Source organism: Xiphophorus maculatus, chromosome 20, assembly GCF_002775205.1.
Source record: "Xiphophorus maculatus strain JP 163 A chromosome 20, X_maculatus-5.0-male, whole genome shotgun sequence".
In the NCBI taxonomy this organism is placed as follows: Eukaryota; Metazoa; Chordata; class Actinopteri; order Cyprinodontiformes; family Poeciliidae; genus Xiphophorus; species Xiphophorus maculatus.
In genome coordinates this window covers 7,981,136-8,006,437 of record NC_036462.1, presented here as the reverse complement: position 1 = coordinate 8,006,437, position 25,302 = coordinate 7,981,136, and the positions used below count along the sequence as shown (strand labels likewise).

Here is a 25,302-nt window from a genome sequence, read left to right as displayed (position 1 = left end):
ATAAATTTAAAGCACATGTTTTTGTGTCTGAGCAATTTGTGTAAATTAACATATTATGGCTAGTATTTTATATTAAATGTCATTTTTCTTAAAATCAAAGACTGCTGGAAAGGGAGAAGTTATATTATTTTGTATTATCTTTGATTTAGGAGCTTTATTGTGGATTTAAATGCAGTTGACATAATTTGCATCTGCATTTCTGTTAATGATCACTATTTTACACAGGGACTCTATTATATATATTTATCTACCTAAACTCTGATCACTGCTAAGTCCTCATAGTAAGAATGTGAGATATACTGCCTGTTTTGTCAGTAAGTTCTGCTTGCCTGCTTTGAGTTCATGAAAGAAAACTATTCAACACTGTCACCTACTGACCATGAGTTGAAATGCACTCTTGATATGTCTCTCCACACCACACAAGACGCTGATACACAAAACGTTTTTATTTGCTGTGATTACAGTTTGACAACACACAGGTATGTCCTTTCTTCCTTGAGTTTTATTATCTACTTGAGTTAATTCATTTTTACGCGTTTCTTTTAGTCTTTCTGTTACTGCAAAAATGACTTTTCAATTAAACAAAATCATGCATGTCACAAAAAGGCACATCTATTATTACTCTTCTACAGTAGACCAAAGCAAGAGTGAAGAGAGACAAGGATTCCCCTTGTCTATGCTTGATGGTAAGTTCTGTGTTGGATGTTATGCTGACAGAAGATGGTCGAATCTGAAAAGAACGTTGGCAGTATTGCATTGTGAATGTTTGGGTCTGCTCTGTGCTTGAGAGACGCAGGAAGACATGGGATTTTGTTGTCTGCATTTTGAGCAATGGAACCTAATTACACAATTTTGGTCTTAAGAAATGCAAGATAAAATGAAGGAAAAAGCGTTGACACATATTAGAGACGCTTCTAATGAGGTGTCTCTTCACAAAGAAGCAACTTGCAAATTAATATTTTATCATTCTCTTTGTTCCTTAGATGAATAGAGATAGTCTAATTGTTATTAAAATATATATCTCAATGAGTAAGACTAGTGAAGTTTGAAAAAAAAAAACAACAGAAAATAATTGGAGAGACACAAATCAAAGCATGCAGAAGTGGAGCAACACCATCTCATCTCATTGCAAACCATTAGAAAACAGGCTTTTCATTCAGAGAGTGGTATTTGAGATGAGAAGACTCATGCTGAGCAAGAGAACAGCCAGACCAATATGATGTGATAATCTTTAACAGAACCAAACATTGTATTAGGAATACAAAATGAATAATATTATGTAATATTCAAACACAAAAACAGAAGGTTAGGTAGATTAATGTGGGATAAGGAGCTACAAGACTTTTTTTCTGTGTCTGACTTTCATTTGGCAGGAATGAACAATGGAAACACTTAGGGGTACACTGGGGCAAAGGGGTTTAAAATATATACAGTCTACTGCTTAGTGACAAACACACAGTGCTATTAGAAATGAACATTAACTGATTTTCAGTCAGAATATATTATAACACACATAAAACAATGGAAATAAAACACATTCATGCAGTATTTATTTTTAAACTTTGGAAGTTTGAACAATTATTACACAAAACAAACACACTGTTAACCTATTAAATCAGATTATTCAATCATACACTCAGTCTCAGTGAGGAAAAAATACATACACTTTTCAGTCAGTGCATACGTTTGTTTTTACTCCATTTTATTATCAAAAAGTACACTGAACACAAACACACACATACACATCATAGTTATAGATTCTCTTTAAATCATGCTAATATTTACATCGTCTTGTAATTACATGCTGTAGACTTTTAACAGCTAGGCATAATGCATAATTTCTGCAGCAGATGGAAGCACTGTGGATGGACTCAATTGCACTCTGCTGGTCAACATTATTTAAATAATTCAAATATAAAAACAAAATTCTTCTAAAGAAACTGTTCAAATCAACTGAACTCTCCTACTGTGTTTTTGGAATTTAATATTGAAATCACTAAACTACTAAGTCTAAACATATACTATTTTTCTTATGTATTTATCCATTTTGCTAAATTTTTATATCTGACAGTTGTTTGAAGGAGAACACTTTTAATACCACACAACTTCATATTTTCGGCTGGGAAGAAAACGAGGATATTGGACCTAATTCATTAAATGTCATGATGTAAAATAGTTTATTATTAAAAATTCACTGGTTTTAAAATTTCAAAATTAGTTTTTGTAATGATTAATACACACAATGTTGTATTAGAAGTACTTTGGCAGGGGGGTCAGACCTCTGTAGATTAACACAGACTTAGCTTCTCTATGATAAGCTGTTAATAAAGATTCTGACTGAGCATCTCCATTAGCATATTTTGCTGTGAAGCATGATGAATGCTAAAATCTGCAGCTCTTTTTGGTTTAGGACAAGGATATGTGCACTGTATGATGCAGCAGTCACCATGTTAATAGCCTACAAAGTTGAATTTTACACACAAATTCACATTCATTTAAAAAAGAGGCTATATTTTACGTTTCTAATCCCCTTCTATATGAAAACATTTTGCTTTTGACAGGGTGTAGGTTAAAGTACAACACATCAACCAAAGACAAAAAAAGGACAACAAAATAAAACAAGTTTGCAAAAGCAGCATTTGAAAATAAACCAAATGTATTTGAGCATAAATGGTAATCTCTCTGGTGTCTGTATTCTTTCATAGATAAGAATTTTTTATACCCATATGGTCGGCACAGCTCAAGCCTTAATTCAGATGGCGCCTTCAAAACTTTTCAATAAGGCTCAGCCTCTAGGACATAAACAATGCATGTCTCAACATTTATTCACCAGGAAGGCACACTCATTCTCCCATTTTGCGTCTGATCTGCCATCTGTGTGTTTATCCTAAATGCATAGAGGTGTCTTTATGGCAAAACAAACGAGCAAAAAATGTCAATTCTCTTGTCATTCTTGTTAAGAGTGGTGAATTGCCTTGCGTATTAAATGTTGACATAAAAATCTCAACAAAAAAAAACTGCAGCACTATTTGCTGTACTCAGTGACCTCAACTGGATTTATTCTAAATAAATCTATTAATGCTAATGGATGCAAACCAGCCCTTTGCTCCACACTATCACACTTTCTATTGCAGGGCATAGCACACTTATAAGCAACATACAATACTAGGTATGCTGTGCGCAGAGCAGAGGGGAGGTAAGTAAAGCATGCTCCATAAACTAAACTAAAGCTTTTGATCCAGCATTGTCTTTAACATTATTTTCACCCATTTTCAGCACCCTGTAAATCAGCTTCTTTAGAGCAAAAAAGACCAAAAACTGATCATTCATGAACTACTGACCCAATAACTCATCACTATTTTCTTGCCACAAACTGAGATTGGATGCTTGAAAAGAGTTTCCATCAACTTAATTGTGTATACGACGTTATCCTAAGATGTTTCTTTTTGCTGAGCAAGATTTATGACAAGTAGTCATTTGATAAGTCATAGGATTCATGCAAAGAAGGGATGATTTTCCGAGTAAGAGCAATAGCTGGTTGATGAGGCTTGTTACTTCTTTGCTGCCAGCGCTGCAAGCTGACCATCAATATCCTCCTCTGGCTGCAATGGGTGCCACTGGGCGATGGGGCGGCGCGGATTAGCCAGCATGTCTGACCAGTGCTTAAGACCCAAGCCGGTAGCCTTGCTACCAACAAAGATCTTCCCAATGGCATCGTTCTTACCTATCTTGTCATAATCAAACACTGTGATAACTACCAAGATTTTCTGAGAGAGAAGGGAAGGGAGAAACAAGAAATGTGTTTAACAGTAGTTGGACTTCAATATATATGTTTTACTTTTAGCGTTGAGGCTAAGTGTTTCTTAGCAATATATTTTGTAGCTCAAACTACTACTCCAGATTAGTTAAAGAGGGACTATTAGCAAAATTTACTTTTTTATTTTTTAGCTTTATATCACATTAAAATGTTATTACATCATTTGAGAAATGCTTGAACTTCCTATGCCATCAATTTTGGGGTTGATCTAAGCGCCTATTTAACCAAAGCTCTGCCTTGGTGCTTCAGCCCCCAGCCAAGCTCCTTCCCCACAGAGCTCCTGCTCCTCCCCCACACTGATCCACCAGACAAGTTGCAGCAGTAATTAGCAAACACCTGGTGGAACTGCACACCTACTGAGCTTGTCAAGCTACAACGCCGCCAAGATTGGTTGCAAACGGCATCAGGGGAGGACATGAAGAGGCTTTGTTGTGACGATGTGCGGAAGGGGGAGATTTGGAAAGGGCAGGAAGTTCTTGAGGAGACAGAGGCCAATTTCAAGGTGACTGACATGACTATGATGTGAAGTCAAATATTTTCTAAGTTGTTTTTAACATATACAGCATTCTCATAACAACTAAAGATAACATAGTTTCTTGATTGTCCTACAAAATGGCACTATGTACTTGGAAAATACATAATAACCCCCTTTATAAATGCTTATATCCATTTAGATTGCCACTGGGACAGACGTTGCCTATAAGCTTTGCCCTGGACTGAACAAAGTCAAACTTTTAGAAATAAAAATGTTCTTGTTGAATGCCAATTTTCTTTAGTAATCAGCTAATGACTTTTGAATATGATAAAGTTTGTGTATCAAAAGTAATTTCTTGGCACTTTGGACACTACAATCTAAAAGCTATTTGCCTCTTTAGTTATGAAAAATATACTTTAAAAACAAACTCCAAAACTCTGCTGTGAATAACATGACAGTTAAGCTAGATTAAAAGAACTAAATGCAAACATTTCACTTTAAGCCAACACATAATTGAAACTGAAATATATATTTTAAAACATTTATCTCAATGGAATTCAGAATATCATATTTGAGTTTAACTGTACCTGCATCTGTTCCAGTGGGATTTCAAAGCTGAATGATTCATTGTAATACGGGTTCAGGGTGTTCTTCTTCACAGTTGTCTTCTTTTTCTTAAGACGCTTTCCTCCCTGCAGTAGCTGGATTTTCACATAGGGATCTGGATGAGGGAGATAATTATTTCCAACTTACTGAAAAGAAATATTGTTTAAATAGCATAGAGTATTTTTATTGTGACCTAATATACTTTTAAAATTATGTTTAAACTACTTAAAAAGAAAAAGTTAAAGATTTCTCAAAATCACAGGTCAAGATCCTGTGCGCTCTTTCACTGTGACTCATCTTATTTGTGTCCTATTTAAAGAGGGAAAACATCTGCAACATCTACAGATTGATCACTCTAATCAATCTGTATCATTCCCAGTAATTTGCAGTAATCCAAAAATAGGTTTACCAGACAAGCCACAGGCATCCATCTTCTTCAGATTCTTTGCCTCCAGGATGCAGACTGTGAGTTTTCCAGCAGTGGGGACGTAACGGAGGGAGATGCAGATGTCTCCAAGTTTCTCAGGCTGAACAGCCACCAACAAGAAAAGAATAATGACAAGCAGACACACGCATCAGAAAACTACAAACTGCAAGTTTATAACAAGCTCATTTAAATATAACTGTCTCTCTCTTGTCTGGATTTTCTTTTGACTTTTGTTGTTTGAACTGAAATTCTGTCCTGCTCAAACTTCTCTCTTTACTTGGATATAGTAGTGCTATGTAGTTAATTTTTTGCATTCGATTTAGTTTCCCCCATAGTTTTTCCATAGTTTATCTGGTGAAATTTACTTCCTGTATTATTTTATAGCGCAAACTTTTGTTGTACTCTGTCGCCCATCCAAACAATTAAGGTATATTTATTGTTCTTTAATTTTGTTCCTGCTATTCTAGCTTAAGTTTAATCTCTTTAGGTTTTTGTTTAATTTAAATATTCAGACTATTATTAAGATGTAAGTGTTGTAAAACTGTAGGTTGCCTGGCAAAGACTTAATACAAAATATAATATTTTGTATTAACATGCTATTAAATAAAAAAAACATTTTCTACATTTGGATTAATCTGTAAGACAAATCATTTTCTAAAATAAACACACTCTTTAAAAAATAAATTCAAATAAATTGCTAAAGTGCATCATAAATTTTCTGCTGTGTGAAGCTTTCACCAGTGACTGTACATCTGTTTTTGTAACACTAGTGGGTTTTTGCAGCATATTTGCATGTAAAGATTAAAAGCAGATAGACTCAAATGGGACCTAATTTAAACAATTCATGGTATAATAGAGAAGATTATTTTATTATTTGCATCAGCATTTTGTGAGTTGCTCCTAATACTTGCATTAACAGAAGCATTCTGTTTCATATATTGACATTTTAGATGATTATTGAAAGCAGAATATATAATGATCATGGCCACGGTTTTAAAAAAGCCTCTTATAAAAGTTTAATATCCAGAAACCCACCTCCTCTTGGTCGGCGCTCTCAAGGTCCCGCCATTCTTCAATAGGACGTCCGAGGTCAATGGTATTCATGGGAATCTTCACTTCCCCAATGACGTCATGTTTGGAAAATCTGTCATAGTCGTACACTGACATCATCAGAATCTTACCACCCAGTTCCTCATAGGGCACCTGAGTAAAAGAAACAGTGCAGGTTTCAAAGCAGTTATCTCTCCTTTTTTTCTGTAGAGTTCAAGAAATAAATGTTAATGTGGTCAAAATTCATATTATGTGTACTTTACCAAATGTCATGTCACTAAATCAATAAATTAAGAAAACTGAAAATACACATGAAAATAACAAATGACTTAGTGCAGAATAAGTAATGGCATTCTCAAATGTACTCAGCAAAAATACATTAGTTAAAAATTAATATGAGGAAGAAAAAATTGTGTCTGTGCGCGTAGCAGTTTTATGCCCAAAAAGTGAATTATTTTGGCTCTCTGAAGTTGTCGGAGAAAAACAAAAATTGTGCCACTGGTCATTTTGTTTTTTGCCCCTGAAAGACCGAGCGTTTTGATTCCAGCTGTGCTTTTATTCGTTTTGAATTTGCAAATTGGTTTAGCTGCCAGCATGTCCTAACGCTACACTGCGGGGGCCGTTAGTAAATACAGCAGAGAAAGCTGAAACAGGCTCAGGGATCTAAGAGCATTTCTGATAATGAGGGGACAGTTTGGCAAGACAGTTTCTGTATATAAATACTAACTCTGTAAACTCAGCCAGTGTCTTCTTGCTGTTGCATGTTATCAAACCATAGAAAACTTACCTTGAAAACAAATGTCTCATTGAAGACAGGATTCAGAGTTTTCTTGTGCACCTTTGTGTCAAACTTCTTCTTCTTGTCAGGGAAGAGAAGGACCCTGACATAAGGATCAGAGGTTCCACCGGAGTCCATTGACATGAGATCTGCAGCTTGAAGAATGCCAACTGTCAGCTGTTTATGACACGAAGAAGAGAAGTGATAAACACAGAGCGGTTGTTTTTCTTCTCTTTGTAGTAACTCGACTGTTTTTGTATGTCATTGACCCTGTCTAAATCTATAACATGATATAGTCATTCACCTAATGTAGATCTTCATTAAATGTGAACAACTAGAAACTACTGAAAAAATTATTTGCCCGTTCTTAGATTGCATAGTGAATTCAGAAGTGACAATCACATACATACCTTAGTGTTCTCAAAGTCATAATCTATGGAGTACTGGAGTTTTCCCAGTTTTTCTTGTTCTTTCTCCTCCTCCTCTTTTTCCTCCTCTGTCATTCCGGTCTCTCCTTCTTCTTCATCATCGTCGTCCTGTTGTTTCTATTGTGTGAAAGTGACAAGATAAAACACTGAATGAAATACTATTAAACTCAGATTTGCAACACAGGGATTCTCCATAACCATCAGCATGCCACAGACACTGGAGCTCCAGGAGTTTTTACATGGGAGATACATGTTTTGGTTAGGACTTACTTGCTCAAGTCCTCATGATCAAAATAAAGGACTTATAGTTTCAAAGTGGAAAAAAATTTTTTGTTGATTACAAATCTGTGTCTACTTTTTTAGCCCTTCACTCCTCATCCTCTCAGTGTTTTTGGTCCAGTGGGTAACTCTTTTGACATGCTTGGGCAGGACGGTGACAGCCAGAATCAGTGGAGTTTTTGCATGCTAGTTCCACTAATGGGGGTAGAAAAAATGCAACAACCTTTCACTGAACTCAGAAAAAATAGAGTTCTCCAGTTTGTAAAATTTTAGATATTACCAGATGAACAGGGTGGAGCACTTTTAAATAAACCCCAAAGGAACTAGCTTACAACAGCATTACCAGTGCATGTTATAAAGGCAAACAGGATATTCTGAGCTTTATATTTCATATGCTAAACTTTTCAAAAAGATGTATAGCAGCCAAAGTAAACATAGCCAATTTCTAGAAACCATGTACACATGTTGTCTTAATCACAAACATTTATATAGATTGTGACTGGATTAGCGTTACCTGACAGTTAAGCCTACTTTTAGAATAGAATAGAATAGAATTCAACTTTATTGTCATTGCACTGTCACAAGTACAAGCAACGAGATGTAGTGACTGTAGAGTGACTGTAGACTGTGGAGACTCCGATATGCACTGGAAATGTCTTTAGAAACCTGGATATGCTATTCTAGTTAATTCTGAAGCACACAAGTTTCAGAACATTTTCTCATGGCCATAATTAAATGGTTTGAATAATTAATAGATTGTTCAGGTTTTATCAGTAAAATGTAATAGACTCCCAGGACTTAATCCCATCTAGGATGGATAAAATCACACAGATGGACATACTACAATAGGAGTGAGAAATATTGCTAAATATTTGAAGAAAGTCTGTTTCATTTAAACTTCAGCCATTTAGTTAACTGTTGTAGTGAAAGTGAACGATACGATCAGATTAACAAAAAAAGGTAATAGCATCTTCTAAGTGTGGTAAATCAGTCATTTTATAATTCCAGATACGGAAAACAGTCAACTAGAAAACTTCTAAAAGAACTGCCAACATCCATGTTTAACTTCCATAAAAAGATGGTTGTATAGGTGACACTCTGGAACAGACTACGATTAATATTATTGAAGGTATTAACTTAAGTGAAAGTCTGAAATCCACTGTGAACAAGAAAAAATAAAGACTCTATACATGTTCATGGTTTTTAGAAATGTAAAAGTGAAACAAATTGAAGATTATTAGGCCCTGAAATAAGGCAGGATTATACTCCTCTCATTCATTCAAGATTTAGAATATATACCAAGCTTGAAGCACCTTCAGTTCTTGTTTAACTCATTACTTATGTGGCTAAAAATGCCTCATCTTTATCACAATAAACTGCTAAAAAAAATTTGCTGCAAAGTTATTTTTGTGACCGATTAGAAGCATTCTTGTCAAAGTGACCATTAGATGTCTTCACATCCTCCTGTCTCTATGAGAATCAGCATCAAAGGTTTTTTGAACAGCTTGTCATGCAGTTTCATCAGCACCATTTCCATGTCTCCCAAACAACCAACCATGCCCTTCATCACATGCACAGATTAATAGTGTTAACGGTGTCTTGCACATCATTTTGTGAGTTACAGTTACATTGTCCAACGAACAATGTATTAGATGGTTAGACTCTCCTCTCCCGGGTTTATGGAGGACATCATAGCTTTCCCATCATTACATTCTCAGGCTATCATAACAGAATTAACACAACAAAAAGAGGGAGACAACGGCAGCAAAGGAAGCTACGACTTTCATTCCATGAAACCCACCTCCGCCCTTGAGGCAGAAGGTATCCACACGAGCTATCCACCTACCGTAGAGCAGGGGTCCACCACAGTCAAGAAACACGAGGCACACATAAGACAGACACAAAGCGGAAAAAAAGGAGGAGAGCAGAGAGAGGAAGAGATTCAACTCACAAGACACCAAACACACAACAAGGAAAGAGGCAATCAAGACCACCACAACCACAGTTAGAAGGAGAAATGACACACTTGATATGAGGACTGTAGACAAATCTGACTGCTAAACCAAAGTTAATGGATCACAAAGAACTGGTGATATAAGCTCATTTGTCCTCTTTTTAAGTTAAGGATTTATTTTTATGGCTAACCAAACAAAATTTCTCCACGTGGTGTCCCCTATTCTTTGCCATCTATAAATAACGTGTGTCATTTTTCACCATGAGGTCACAATGGAGTACGTCACATTATAAAACAACAACACAACATCAATTAAACGGAGGGGACGAGAGCTCTCCTTGTGTCCTCTACTGCCTGGCTTAAAAGAGCTGCTGGTGAAAAATCAAACGGAGTTAGCCAGTCTTATTCCGTGCCATAAAATTCAGAATTTACAAGAGTAAACTTAATAAAGTGAAATGGATAAGAAAGAAGGAAGATCCCAACTTAATGCTAGCCTGACTTTCAGGGGTCCAGGAAGCTCGATCCGTCATACCTCACCACCCTGCATGTTCTTCATGTTAAATCCATCCTTGCCCTTCTTTCCTTTCTTGTTCTTCTTCTTCTTGCAGCAGCATTTTTTGATTATGCAGAAACAACAAGTGAGGACGAGCAATGCTGCCACCACAGCGATAGCAATCAAAGCCCATGGAGGAACTGGTTCAAAAAGCAAAGGTGCAAAATTAGAATTAGATTGTAAACTTTTATACTTTTATGCCTATGTAGTGTGACTTACGTGGGATTTTATCGATTTCATTTAAGAATTTGCTTTTAATCTCCTCAAACATGTCATTCTTGCTGATCTCTGTGTTGTTGGAGCCTGAAGTATCTGGTGCAGAGGTGGAGGCTGAGACCGGGGAGGGAGCCATTGTCACAGTGGTGGCACTTGTCGGCTCTGCAGCGGCAACAGCCTGAGGCTGTCTGAACAAGTTGAACTTCATTGTGAAAGACTAGGGGCTTTCGTGTCCCTGAAACACATACAATAAGCAAAGAAATCATTTATGTACATAGTGGCAAAAGGATTTAAGGTGTGTTTTGTAAACCTTTGAGAAAATAAATGCATTTGTCTGTGTTGAACGGGTTCCAACTTTTCAGCTTCAAAGTCTTTTATCATAACATTTGCATTGGAAAGGAAAGCTATGATGAATCTAAATATAGGGAACAAGTCAAAGAACTGTAGCACACATTGTTTTTTATCCATCTTGATAGCAACTGTCACAAAAAAATTTCACTGATTTTGTTTTGTCTTCTCTATTTCTAGAGCCAATTTAACATCCGTCCTTGCATTAGTCTTTCATGTTCCACAGGGTGAGTCCTATCCACAGCAGAACCAGTAATGTTAATTTTAGCTCTAGCATGTAAAATAATTCTTCTGATGTTATTTAAAAAAAATTACAATGCCATAAAATGCTTCAATTTTAAAAGATTATCAATTGCAAAAAAAAAAGCAGTTACATTTCTACTTATTAGAAAATGCACCACAATGCATGCATGCACAATCACATAGCTATAATGTATAGCAGAGGTCTTGAAATGCAGGGTTTGAGAGCTGATGTCAAACAACTTTTATACGCATTTCTGTGATCACAGAAATGCGTATAACACATATAAGTGTTAATCAGTGACATGTGGTGGCTATAGATTTACAAATTAAAAATGGAAATCAAAAACATTACCCTATATTGTGATATTGTTGTTTGGTCCAGTTTCTGCATTTCGTGATAATTTTTACATTCAATGTTTTAGTTTAATATAAATTATGTTGACAGGTTTGTCAACACATATTGATTTTTTACCTCATACATCAAATTTCAAAGAACATCAGAAGAGGGGCTGCAAAAAGAAACCAAATCATTAAATTGAAAAACTGTGAAATTTCCTTGAAACAGCCCAGGAAATGTTATTACACAGCATAAAAACAATGCACATTTTTTTCTTTAAAGCCACCGAGTTTAGAAACGTTTTGACTTTATTATGTTCTTGATCTGATTTAGTTTTGAAAACCAAATATTTTATTTTCTGAGGAGGAGCAAAGGAAAGACATTCCTGTTATGCTAAACCTAAGGACCTGCTAATGGTGTCAACAATTTCTAATTTCTATGTGGTGAAATATTCAACACAGTTGTCTTTGAGTTAAAAGTATAGATCTTATTTTTTACTAAAATATAATTTTGTGTGTTTTGTGTTTAGTTTTAGTAAGAAACCTTTATCACATGGAAATATGTGTATCAGTTTTATTGCGTGCAAGCTGTTCAGTTCTGATTAGTTTTATGTCAGACAACATATCAGAATATTTTGACTCTAAATCCAGAAACATCTTTAAAATTGTAAAGACTCCGCAATTAATTAACCAGCTGGTGATGGATGGGTGGCAGCCTCAAGAAGCACACACTAACGTGGGGCTACTCTTGAACGGAGTCTGTGACATGTTAATATAAAATGATTGTGCTGCAAAATGACAAGATCTGATTGGTCTTACTGGGACAACCTAACAGCTGACAAAATTAACTTTCCTCCCAACCTGTAGTAAGTCTTCCATTATTAATAATTATCTTTGGGCATGCCAGTTTGTGACAGTGATACTCTATTAAAACATGCTGCTGAGTCTGAAGGTGCCAGGGTTCGGCTGTCTAATTGAGAATCATTGTTTAGTTGCACTGCAAAAAATACAGCTTCAGATAACAGAGTATCTTGCTGCATCACGGTTCTTTAATTAAAACCAGAAGTAATGAAGACAATCAAGAGGAAGTACTTGGTGCAAACTAAGCAGTTGTTTCTTTTTTTGGTGGTCATTCACAAATAAAATGGCCTTTTAACTACTATTAAGAAATGCCCTTATTTCTCAATAGTAAGGGCATTTACTATTGACATTTACTACGTGGCATCTACATCATATCTGAACAATATGATGTGGATTCCACTTTTCAGCTTTCGTGCTCACCACAAGCCCAACCAAGCAGTGAAGAATAACTGGCAATTTATTCTTGAGCAATACTGCCCCCAGAGGTAAATTGCAACAATTTTAAAATAATACATATTCAAGCAAGCACAAAGAAAATGCATTCTTTGTTTTGTTTTCTGATAATGATCCTAAAGACGTTATTGAAATTTATGTGATTGTAAAAGTAACTGTATTTACTAGAGCTATGAAGATCTGTTTGCTATGAAGACCCCAACTGAGACAGAAATCGCAAGAGCTACAGAGTTTCTTTTAGATTTTTTACTTACTTGGCAGCATGGAGAAAATGCAATGAGCTACACAGTTCATAGGTCAGAACATTCTCTGACAAACGAAGGAAATGATCTTGCAGAATTGCAAAAAAACACCTGGTAGAGGCCGTTCTTCATCTCAGTTTCACTTTTTCCAGCAAATGTCATGCTGCCAAGACTGACTGTGTGGAAACATAAGGTTAAATGATCATGAGGGAAAATAAATAACACATGAGTAGATGACAAATCAAAAACAATGTAATCAATAAATGGAATTGACAATTAGAAGATAACTTAAAATGATGATCGTGAACAAACATTTTTTGACAGATAGGTGTAACCAAATGGGAAAAGAGACACAATTGAAAAAAAAAAAATACTGTGTTAGAATTTGACCACATGGGGTTGAATGTGTGAATGAGTGTACATAATTTAAGCTCTAAGAATGTTTCAATCCTTAGGAATCTTCCAGAAATAGTTTCCATCACATCAAAGTAAAGTTTTCTGCTCATTTAATGACATATCGAAAGTGAGTACTCTAACTTTCTTGTGATTCAAATTGCCTAACCACTTTTCTAAATTTCCCCACTGAGGGACAGTAAAGGTTATTTCTATTATACATTTATTTCTGTTCTATTCTCAGAGTGCCTCATTTAAGTTAATGAGTGTTGACAGAAGCAGTGTGGTGTCGGAGGACATCAAATCAGCAATATAAAGTGAACCATCTGCATGCTAAAAACAATCATAGTGGTGCTTCCGCTTTATCGCTTTACTGGCCATGAATCAATAGGTATTGCATTCCCAAAATGTGTATTTCTGTGTAAAGTATCTCTCACAACAATGGATGAACCATTCTATAATTCATATTTGTTTTCTGTACAGTATGGACATGTGATTTGGGCTCACAGATCATTGTTGCTAAGCAATCCTGACAGTTTCCATCAGCAACCCAGAATTGCTCACAACCTGCCTATAGCTGAGGTGACCAGCCTGTCAAATAACCACCTGGATTAAGGCCAGAACACAAATCAGTGCTCAAACAGTGGGCATGGAGATGATGTGAATACAGAGTTCTGTCACTAAGCTGTTTTGTCTCAAGGTTATGAATGGAGTTCCAGATTCAAACCAACTTCTTTCTAAACATATTTTGTATCTTCAGTGTACATCCACCATAAAAACATCACCTTTGACATTTAGTAAACAAGCAAGGAAGACCAGGGATATTCAGTTTTGAGAATTTCTATCACTTAAATCACAAGCTTTTAAAAATTTGATTACAAAAAGCATACATCAAAAGAAGTTATATCCTTCTTCATTTGTTTTGGCCCTACTCCCTTTTCTCTGTTTCATTATCACTCACTCTATACCTTCCTATGTTTTCACTGTCTGTGATCACAAGTCAGCGTCACTCGGTGGAGGAAAGAATAACGCTCTGCCACGTCGTCATTGATAAAAATGCTCAAGTACGGCGAATGCAGTCATACATGAATACTTTTGAATCACATAAACTATTTTCTACATTCTGATTACATTCATGTCATGCGTTGCTACCGTATTAAATCAAATCGAGTGAACAATGCTGTTCAAAAGACAACTCACCAGTTAGATGAGGTATTCCCCCTGTGAAGTGGCCCATTCAATGAGAGTTTGGGATCCAGTTCCTCAGAGCTGTGGTAACATAGTCTGATCTCTCCCATTAACAGAGACTGCAGTCTCCTCTCACTTCTCTCCACTGCAGCAACACACCTCCTCCTCTTCTTCCTCCTCCTCTGTCCAATGCTCACAATCTCACCCATATTCCTTGCTCCAGTCACACACCTCCCCACTTCTACTCTTATTTAGCCTCTATGTACTTATGCACGCAACCTCTTTACCTCTTTCTCCCCATCCATCTCTGCTTTCCCCAAGCCTCATTTGTGATGCTGCTCACACAGCTGATTGCAGCATACCACTTTTGTCTGGGATTGGAGGGCAGTTGTAAGAGATCAATAAGCACAAGCCCTGGGCTGAGGGGCATCTGAGCACGGCTACAGTTTATAGAAATGAGCAATGAAAACAAGCAAAATATCCATCAGGAACGCTGATGAACTCCGAAGGCCTACAGACTTTGCAACACCAGCCCTACTAATGGCATTACATCAAGCTGATGTAATTAACTGGATTGTAACAATTGGTCTTAGGAATATGATTTAACTCTCCATAGAGACATCTCTGTGTCATGATGCAAAACAGCTGAAAAGGAGGAAATGGACAGTTTCCAGTCAGTCAATCAGAGGAATCACAATTTAAGCTAAATTGAGCAGCCAGTGTTCAGATAAAACAAGTAATTTGTGAAGCACTGTATCTGTGACCCACAATCTTATAAACTAACTGTACAATTGTTAAAAACTGAAATTAAGTTTGACTGTGGCAAATTATTGACTGTTTTCATTTGTTTTCAACCTCAAAAATAAATGCTTAACATCCAACATACCCAGTGATGCACATGTCTATTTTCCCCTGGCCTGGAATACTGGCTTGATGTTTCCTTTTAAGTCTGCTTATTTGATTTTGAATGATTATCTTGGTAGATAGAATAGATGACAATTAGATGGAGGTACTAGATTTAATAAATAAATAAAATCCAAATTAATTTTGATGCATTTCTTAATTATTAAGAAAGAAATTTATATTTATCAGCCCCCTGACCTATGGGTCAGAGCCAATCAAAGAAAACTGGCTCTGATTGGCTCAGGTGCATCTATAGACATGTCTTAACAGCAGTTATTTTGAACATTACAAAGTCCCTTTTCTGTTCTAGCATTCATCCTTTTATCCTGTTTGTCTGAAAACCTCCCTATCTCTGCTCTCTTTGGGGAAATACCACGGTGTGTGCACAAGCTGAGCTGACAGCTGGTGGACGCCTGCATAAGGCGGCATGTTCCATCTCAGGCTATGATGTAATATTCCCTTTCTGCCAGAAGAGGGCATTAATCTCAAGTAAAACTGCTGCATCACAGAGCAGGATTTATTTCTTTATTTTTCTTGAAGGTAGAGCAAAGTTGAAGACATTTATCATCTGTGTTTTCTCCACGACTCTTTTTTGAATTACAAACGCACTTAGTAGCATTGTTTAAAGTGACAAGAGAACACTTTTAAAAAAAATCACTTTTATACTTCAGCGAGCATAATAACAGATTCAGTTATGAATCAACAAGAAATACAACGGAAAATTCCTAATGAAAAGTAATTTTGCCTGTGCAGGAAACACAGCCCGACTTCACAAAGTTACATAATTCAGTTGCAAGTTCCATTTATGCCTGGACCCAATCTGCGCTAATAGGGCAGGAGTTGTCATCATAGCGGAACCAGATGCTGTTCACAGTTACCACACAGCCACTCTCCGAGCTCTACATGACACATCCGCAGACATAACTACATGCACAAAAACTACAGCCAGCAAGCACCTGCGCTGAGTGGTGCAGGAACGTTTGGGCTGAGAAGACTTGTCTCCTCTGAGGCAGCAGAAAGGCATGTGGAAAATACTGCACCTCTCACAGCTCCTGCAGGGAGTGCTGCAATGCAGGGGAGTATCGGAGAAATAGAAAGCTGCAAAAGGGAGGTTTTCCAAAAGTCAGTACCTCAAACTCTTAAATTCAAGCCTAATTTCTTTGTGTCCTTTTGTCATATTGTTTATTTCTGTCTAAATTTGACCGTCAAATAGTCTTATTTTCATCACATAACCCACACGCACTTTCACACATGATTAAGTCAGCATCCATTCACTGGTCAGTCATCACTGCAGTAGTAAATAGGAAGCATCACATGGTTATAGTTGGCTTTATCTAAATCGCTTTCAGAATTTAACTTTTAATTAAGAATTTTAATTGTTTCGTATACACTTGAGAGGTTGTTATGAAAAGTACTATATGTGTGATTTTTTGATTGTTGTTTGCTTTTTCACTTTTTTTCTGTGGGATTCAATTGCTATGTTGACAAAACTTGATATTTTTTTTTAAGATTGCTACTCCAGAAAGCTACTGTACATAATCACTACTGAATATATTCATGAAACTTTCAGAAGCAGATTTTTTATTATGTGTTTCATAATCCACAAAAAACTATTATAAAAGGCCTTGGATAAAAAAATCTTCTTTTAAAAACCAAACCAAAAAAATAGAAGAAAATGAGCAGAAATGAAGGTAAATGTAAACCCAGTCTTGGGTGTTACAGGTGTACAGATTTATTAACACAGACAAATAGTCTTTTAAGATAATTATTATTTATTCCTGATTTTCAGGTGCTGCCCCGATGAATTAAATTTATCAAATTATTATTTTTTTGCTTGTGTTTTTCTAACTCTGAACTTAGATATTTTGACTTCTTGGTGCAATGGAAAAAACCCTTATGTCCTGACTACTGTTACTGTGAGGATGTGGTGCACTGGTTAGATACTATAGGTCAACAGACACACAACTTAAACATGCACACACCTCAGCAGCAATTAAAACCGAGCAGCAGCTATGGACAATGTATTTCTTATGAGCTGAGATCTAACATGTTGCTAGTTGTAGCATTCTAATTCAGAAATCAAACCAGCTCAAACTAAATAGAGCAGTTGTTCCTGATTATATCTTGCGACAGCAACCAACCTAACCAGCTACCACAGCAAAGTAGAAAAATAGCACCACCTTTAGTCATTAATCCAGAATTTGGCATATGCTTCTGAGATGTTTTATACTATTATAATTTAAAAACCTATGCAAAAATGTACCTTCACAACCCGACTAAACTGCTGATGGATAAAATTCAATCAAGTACTTAAGGACATTAAGTTGTCCCTGAAGCACTCTGAATTGATCTGCTAATAAATATAGATCTTTTCCCTTAAAATATTGTTGAGGTTAGACTTAAACAGTCCCTATTCAAGCACAGTGAGGTTGAAAAAAATATCTTAAATATATGAAGTTGAAATTCAAACAGAAATGCATTTACAGTAGTCAGTGTATGAGGTTGAAAAGTAACCTCTGTTTCCAGCTCATCCATTTGATCACCAACTGTTTTTTACATATGTACAACTTCCTATGGAGGTTTAGTTTTTGAAAACACGTAGATATTTGCAGCATCTATAAACATTTTGTCTGTTGTGGGAAAACTCAAAAACAGTAAGCATCCTAACATCAGAAATCCTTGCATTATTGATATTGGTAATTTTACTACTTTGAGTTTTAAACTCTAGATCCATGAAAAACGTATTCTGCGTCATGACTACTTCATGTTTTCCGTTGTTGTATTCTCCTCTCCCATGTATCTTTCCCATGTTGTAGACTTTGCTGCTGCATTTTAATTATCTGTTAATTTACCGTCCCCCAGCTGACCACAAAAAGCACAGACTTGATCAAACTTTTATGAGTCTTTGATTGTGTTGCACACATAGTGAGTTAAGTTCAGAGAGAATTCATCACCTGAGCCACAGGTATTGACAATGCTTCTCTAGCACCAGTCATAAACAGAAATCTCCTCCACCCTAACCCCTCAGAGTAACGAGCTGTACTGATTTCACTTGAACAAGAACACAAAGACCAACTTCATCAATTCTGCAGGCATCCATCAGGATTTGTAAAAAATGTATTGACTTCTTTGTTTCTTAGGTAGTCAGTGTATAGGTTCAAAACCATCTGACCTTTGTACATAATGTGCAAGGATGTATAATGAGATAAATGTTGCTAAATCGATGTCCATATTTATTTCAGCTGTTTGTGTCTGAGGACACTTTTCACTCTACAGTCTATGGATCATCAAGAAGCACAAGTCATCTTAAAATGCAAAATGTTCTTTAGAATAGGCGGAAGAGTCCTCTACAGATGATAGTATTGACTTTATCCTTTTTTATTTTTTGACAGGGGTCAATAATGTCATAAGACACATTTGTCCATCAATACTGTATGTCATAACTTTGTTTCTGGCTCTCCATCCTCTCAGTCTCTGAAGACGTTTGAATCAGTGACTCCGTCTAACATTTCATCTTTACTTCCTGCAAAATAAAATAATCTACCAGTCCTAAATTATGTCTGCTGTGTGTTTAACAAGGTTTGTCCTGCTACTGGCTGCTGTATTGTAGAACTGCACAATGCTTCACCTTTAACAGGCGTGTTCTATTAAGCATGAGACATTTTTGGATCAGCTCAACTTAAAATTTACAGACCTATCTCCAAGTTTCCTTCTATGTCAAAGCTTCCTTTAAAAAGTATTGGAAGAATAATTAATTTCTTTTCTGGAAAAAACGTGACATCATGACAACATAGAAACATAATTCCTATGCTGATGACATTCAGTTGTTCTTTTAAGTCAACTAAACTAAATATTTTTCAGTTAGATCAGAGACTCTGTGACAACTTCTTGTAGATGAACCTTAGTAAGACTGAAACCCTAATTATTGCTCCTCAAAACTGAATAGCTTATATCAAGTAACTCTTTGGTGTATTTGACCTTGTCAATCAAACCAAACCTCCAAAGATGTGATATTTTTGATTGTGTCGTGTCATTGTAGTCCCATTCATGAGAATTAATCATAAACTGTTGTTTTCATCTAAGGAATAGTTTGAAGCTTCAAATGCTGGTATCAAAAACGGAATTAGAGATGAATGTCCAAGATTTGTTTTTTTCTTGTCTTAAGTATAAATGCCTTTTATCATTTTGAATAAGACAGATCTTATGCAGTCAGTCCAGAATGCTGCTGCAAGGGTTTTAGCTAACACACAAGACAGACATTCACACTACTTCAATTTTTACAGTTTTTCTCTACATTTGCAAAGCCTATACAGACCCATTCAATAAGTTAGAAAGTTATTTAAAGGTCCACTTTAAATAAGAACTTTATCACTGAGTGAAGCACATTAAGCCTTTTCTTCTGATAATTAGGGCAATTTTCACTTAATGAAAACACGACACGATTCTCCCTCCTGAGCTGTGGATCTCTGCAGCTCCTCCAGAGAACCAATGGTCCCTTTCTGATAAATGCTCTCCTTGCCCCACCTATCATTTTAGTTTGATAAACCTCAAGTGTGCATACATTGACAAAATATATATAAAGCTTTTGCAGCTCAAACATTCATTTAGAGTGGATATGTGTGTTTTCGTGAGCTCTGTAAGACAGATCACCTGTAAAGCATCATACAGGTAAAGCTGGTAGCATGAACAAACCTACAGTCATCATTCCCCTCATAAGATACACAAAACAACAATATCATAACATCAGTGATCTCTTGGAAGAATGTCTGGAATGTAAGATATTTAGTTGTGTTTGTTTATTTTATTCCATTTTCACTGAACAATTAAGTTTAACAACTTCAGTAGACGTGCATGTGTTGGAGGAATTATAGTCTGATGAGGGAGAGCACACAGGTTTTCTGGGATTGTCCAGCAGTCTACTACTGCACTACAGGGAGGATATAAAAGTAGATATTTAAAAATTAATGAGCACAGCTTTTCCAACGAACCCTTTGGTGTTTTTATTGAAAGTACCAACCCAGAATGTTACTGGAAAAACAGATATACTCCTTACATTGTTTTTTGCAAGAAGAATATGACCATTACCAGGAATGCATTCTTTTACAATGCTAACCCCATATACTGACCTGGTAATACAATGGAGTACATAAAAGAAAAAAATGTAATATGTACTTTCTGCTTGCAAGAATATACTCCAGTAATGGTGTATTTGAACATTTAATCTCTTAAACGATAATAACAGGCTCTGCAATTGAGGTAATGCCTTGCTTAAGGAAAGCAGCGTTTGTTAGGTCAATGATGTAAATTATCAAACTTTGGGAAAGATGCAGGGTTGACCAGAAAGCAAACGCTCCCTCCCAAACTGCATGACTAATCTCCGCCCAGTGTGTTGGCAAATGGTAGCCCAGCAACACAGCACAATCTTAAATGTGATTTAGTATTTTACGTTTAGTCTCATACAAGGTTTACTTTGAAAACAATCAGTTACCACCTTTACCCAATGTTTTACGGGCATCTTTGAGAAGAGAATTAAAGTAGTTAATTTATATTTATGTTATATATTTATTTATGTTATAAATATAACCATTATTAAACATTATTGTGAAAACTGAAGCCATGACTTGTTTTATTTTACCATTGTTTTATAAATCTAGTTTCTCATTAATGTATGTACTGTATATTGCAATTGTTTCTGATCTCATTGATTATAAACTGTGTATGTACAGTATGTAAATATATGACAAAGGAAATGACCAGACAGGTCACGTAGAATAATGTGGATTTAAAAGCTCCAAAACTTCCACAATCCAGGTAGAAGAATCTATTGACAGGTTCTCCAATTGAACGTTTTTGCCAACATGCAATTTGCAATGTGTGGCCAAGAACCATGCATTGCACGTGACTCTGAAAACAGAATCTCTTTGCTGAATCACTGTGTTGTCAGCATTATGCTGTGGGGATACAACACATCTTATTCTCTACCAAAGCGGATAAAGATTTCTTGCACCATCTGAAATGAGTTTTTATACAGTAGAAATTAGTGCCCAATACACTTTAAAACATTTTTAACGAAATATTAAGAAACAATGCATCCTTTTTTTACACTATAATTACATGCTACTTTGTGTTGTTTTGTCACATAAAGTCCCCCAAAAAATATGTTGAGGGTTATTGGCGTAATTGATTAAATCTGAGGTGACTTTTGCCGTTGTGTTAGTAAATACAATTTAGTCTACAATGATTTGCTACCTTCATATAAAATCAGCAACTTGAAATACTTTAATCTGAAGGTAATGTGTTTTGACCTTGTCAAGCATCTGCCAAAGCCCTTCAATTCATCAACTGGCCTATTTGTGTGAACAAAGACACTTTGGAGTTTCCTTGACTTCCTAATTAACCTGATCTGAAACCAAAAAGAAGTTCTTATTAGGAACACCCATTATGGATTGTCCCAGCATGGAGAAAACACTGCGTCACCTGATAACTGCTGAAAATAATGCTCAACCATGGATCATTTCTAAAGATTTTCTAATTCATTCGTTTTAAATAAATGAATTATAAATTAAAGAAACAAAAGATGCTGTATCCATTTGAGATTATCACATATACAGGTGAGGAGATAAAATAATATCTTTGTCTGCATTGCTACAGAATGATTCTCTGTTAGGGGGTGTATCGTTAAATAATCAAGCACAAATTAATACTAACACTGTTTTCTTGCTGGTATAGTTATGGAATAAAATAGTTTTTCTAATTTTGTTTAAATAAAGGACCGCAGTGAAACAGGTTAACAGAACTGAGATTTATTTGAGCTTTAAGAAAACTCAGCAGACTGATGTGGACGACATTTGCTACCTCAGCAAATTTGGCTTCGCCTCCCCTCTTCCTGCTTGTAATAGTAAGATTACTTAAATCATCCATCTGAAAACTTGATACACGGCAAATATATCCAAACGAAAATGAATTTTAAACAGTTTTTTATGAACTTTCAATTCAGTTAATGTTTAAATGTCTCATTTTCTGCCCACCTTTGATATATTCAACCACTAAGAAATATGTAATATTTTGTTTCCATTCAAGTTCCCTCCCATGTTGCCCCCTTACTCATCCACACTTGTTTTTATTATGTAACAATATACTGCAGTACTACGAGGCTACGCACCAGTCAGCAGGACTCACCGGCAGGCTTTAAAAGTTGGCATATTACTGCAGGACCGTGTGCAGTAAAATTAAAGGGGACCGGCATAATGTTAACACCATCTGCTCTAATTACCTCTAGACAATTTATTCTCTGTGTTTCTCTCTGCAGAGCTCTTTTTTCCCCCCCATTCAGGCAGGATGTGTGTAATGAGGCTAGGTGCCTCTGTGACAACCTGCCACGCAGGAAAGCTGCAGTAATAGATGCTGCAGCCCTGTACAGAGAAAGAGGCTGCTTACCTTAAGGAGTGAGCAGTGGAAGCAGAAAACAGGATCGGATACGTGCTTGACAGAAGATAAACAAAAAAACCCAACAGTCAGCTTTTAGGATCCTCCCTCCCTGGAAACGCAGTGTAAATCATCAAAAAAAAAAAAAAAAAAAGTAATAATAAACCCCGGTGCTGACAAATCCCACAATCACCTGGGGTCTAGTGGTCCAAAGAGACACTCATAAACAAGATCTCTTGGCTCGGAGTGCTGCTGATGTTAGCCCAAATGAGGAAGAGAGGATGGGAAACACTCACGTAGATTAACATAGTTCAAACACTGAAATCATCCCCAGCATCAGGACCAGTGGAGTTCCACTGCTGTATTTCCCGGCACTGCTCTCTGATTGGCTGAGGAGCTACTCAATAAAAAGACTCTGTGTCATCAACCGGGCAGGGAGGGAGGCAGGTTTTCTTTGGCGCACTAACAACCGTGCTCCTCCTCTTTTCCTTCAATACACTATCACTTTTTTTTTCTTTCCAGCACATACAGAAGAGGAGTGCTGAGCTTTGAGAATTAGATGCAGGAGGAAAAAAGAGGGAGGAGCAAAGACAGGAGAATCGATGGGTGAGGAAAAGAGAGGTGGAGATGGTAACCAGCACCCTGCAGTGGTTCTCCGGCAGCTTGGTTTAGGTCTCCAAGCTGCTGGGTGAAATGAATCTGCAAGAACCTTGGAGTCAGTGAGGCGTGATGAGCTGCATGCCAGGCTGGTTTTACTGCAGCAGAGGGGAACATTTTTGTTTTTTTCATCCTTTTTATTCAGCTGCCCCAACAGGACACATGGCTACTGTAGTTTTGCCTTTACTTGTTCATAGGCATTTAACGTGCAGCTCATAAATAATTTAGAAGAAGAGAAAGTAGAAAAAATTGAAGGCGGATGACCAAATCAGAATAATTAGAAACATCTTTTTTACATTGACAAACTCTGAAAGTCCCTGAGGTTTTCTGTTTGGTTGCAGAGAAATGTTTCTGTCTGTTACATCACATTTTTAAAGGGTCAGAGAATATGTTCTGCTTTGTTTTCTTTTTGTTCAAAACATTTAATTTTCTCAGTTTGAAACCATATTTAATTCACTTAAGCAAACCTTATTCAATTTGAAATCAATAAAGCTGACTTCCTGCTCAGAGAAGATGCAGAGAACTGCACCACCCTGGTACTTTATATTTCAGAGGAACAAAAAAAAAAGTTACTTATGTTGCATTAATAGCACGGTTTTAATACAACTTATCTAAATATAAAGCAAATTATGGATCACACACATTGGATCATCATATCTCTTGAACTATTCAAATGTAAAGAAAGTGAAAACTGGGTTGCGACAGCCTGTCTAGCTGATTTAAAGGTGAAACATTTGTTAATGGAAAGCAACAATTGATGTGAGTGCCAGCTTCCCACTTACACTTATTAGAGGTTTTGGGAATGATGCCAGATCTCTGCAACAAAAGCAAACCAGGCTCCCTTCAAAAGGGGCACTCAATTTCATTGCCTTTGGAGTTCCCCTTGATGAAGCAGTGACCAGACGCTGTTTGATGCATCACCAGTAATCGCAGGAACGAGCCTGGATGAGTCAGGAAGGCGGCATCATTAAAAGACGCTGCTGTTATGTGAACTTCACACCCTCAGCAGTTGCTTCTCATTGCTGGTAGAACTGAGAGTAGCTAAAATCTCAAGGCTGCATCTAATTATTCAGGGAAATAAATTTTATTGTTGAACTTTATTGACATTAATGAAAAAGTAAATGATAGGAAGGCAGATATGTAACTTAAGGGAGAGAAATGTGCCTGGAGCACATACAGCTTTAACCTTACCTGTTGACAGTGAAGTGATCACCTTCCCAAGTATGTGTACAGATTGATTTGATCAGTTCTTAATCAGGGGCTTTATGCTTCACTTAATAGCTATTTAATACTAAATATTAAATTATTTATTTTTCCTTGACATCTGCTTTTTCTTTTTCTTAATACAGAGATATTGTGCTCTGACCTCTGCCAAAAAAGTTGTATACTGTAAAGATGTTTTATTATTATTATTACCTTTTTACTGTGCAGGATCTAAATTAGCAAAGAATTGTCTTCTTCTGTGACCTTGTTGGAGCATGTCAGCAACCAGGGACATCAGAAATAGGCCTGAGACCTAATATGGGACGTAGCCTACAGGTTAAAGCTACACTGCTCAAATTATGCACACAATTCAAAAAGGAACAGCTATACTCTTGGATGGTACTCAAAATAATTTAATTGTTTAGGCTACATGCTATTTAGTGACCTTTGATACCTGATTTATGTAT

General features: G+C 36.4%; 1 protein-coding gene across 3 annotated transcripts; it reads right to left on the bottom strand.

Moving 5' to 3' along the window:
• Nucleotides 1–431: 431 nt before the first annotated feature.
• LOC102221735 (synaptotagmin-2-like) lies at nt 432–23,356 on the bottom strand. 3 transcript variants are annotated; one of them, XM_005802204.2, is made up of 9 exons: nt 22,988–23,356; nt 10,587–10,818; nt 10,347–10,507; nt 7,564–7,698; nt 7,163–7,330; nt 6,361–6,528; nt 5,308–5,425; nt 4,880–5,013; nt 432–3,767 (listed from the first exon to the last, which is right to left on the bottom strand). In XM_005802204.2, exons 2-9 carry the CDS (start codon nt 10,789–10,791, stop codon nt 3,552–3,554), a joined length of 1,305 nt encoding a protein of 434 aa, XP_005802261.1. In that variant the 5' UTR covers nt 10,792–10,818; nt 22,988–23,356; the 3' UTR covers nt 432–3,551. The 3 variants fall into 3 exon arrangements, with proteins under 3 accessions (XP_005802261.1, XP_005802263.1, XP_005802262.1); XM_005802206.2 differs by having other exon boundaries at nt 7,564–7,689; XM_005802205.2 differs by lacking the exon at nt 22,988–23,356 and adding an exon at nt 14,660–14,796.
• Between the last annotated feature and the right edge of the window lie 1,946 nt (nt 23,357–25,302).

Bases quoted from the DNA above. Each gene is read 5' to 3' on its own strand.
- LOC102221735 (XM_005802204.2), bottom strand. From the start codon at position 10,791: ATGAAGTTCAACTTGTTCAGACAGCCTCAGGCTGTTGCCGCTGCAGAG. The intron at 10,508-10,586 runs GTAAGTCACACT...TTTTTGAACCAG, and splicing joins TGAAATCGATAAAATCCCAC to TTCCTCCATGGGCTTTGATT. The intron at 7,699-10,346 runs GTATGACGGATC...TTCACACAATAG, and splicing joins AGAACATGCAGGGTGGTGAG to AAACAACAGGACGACGATGA.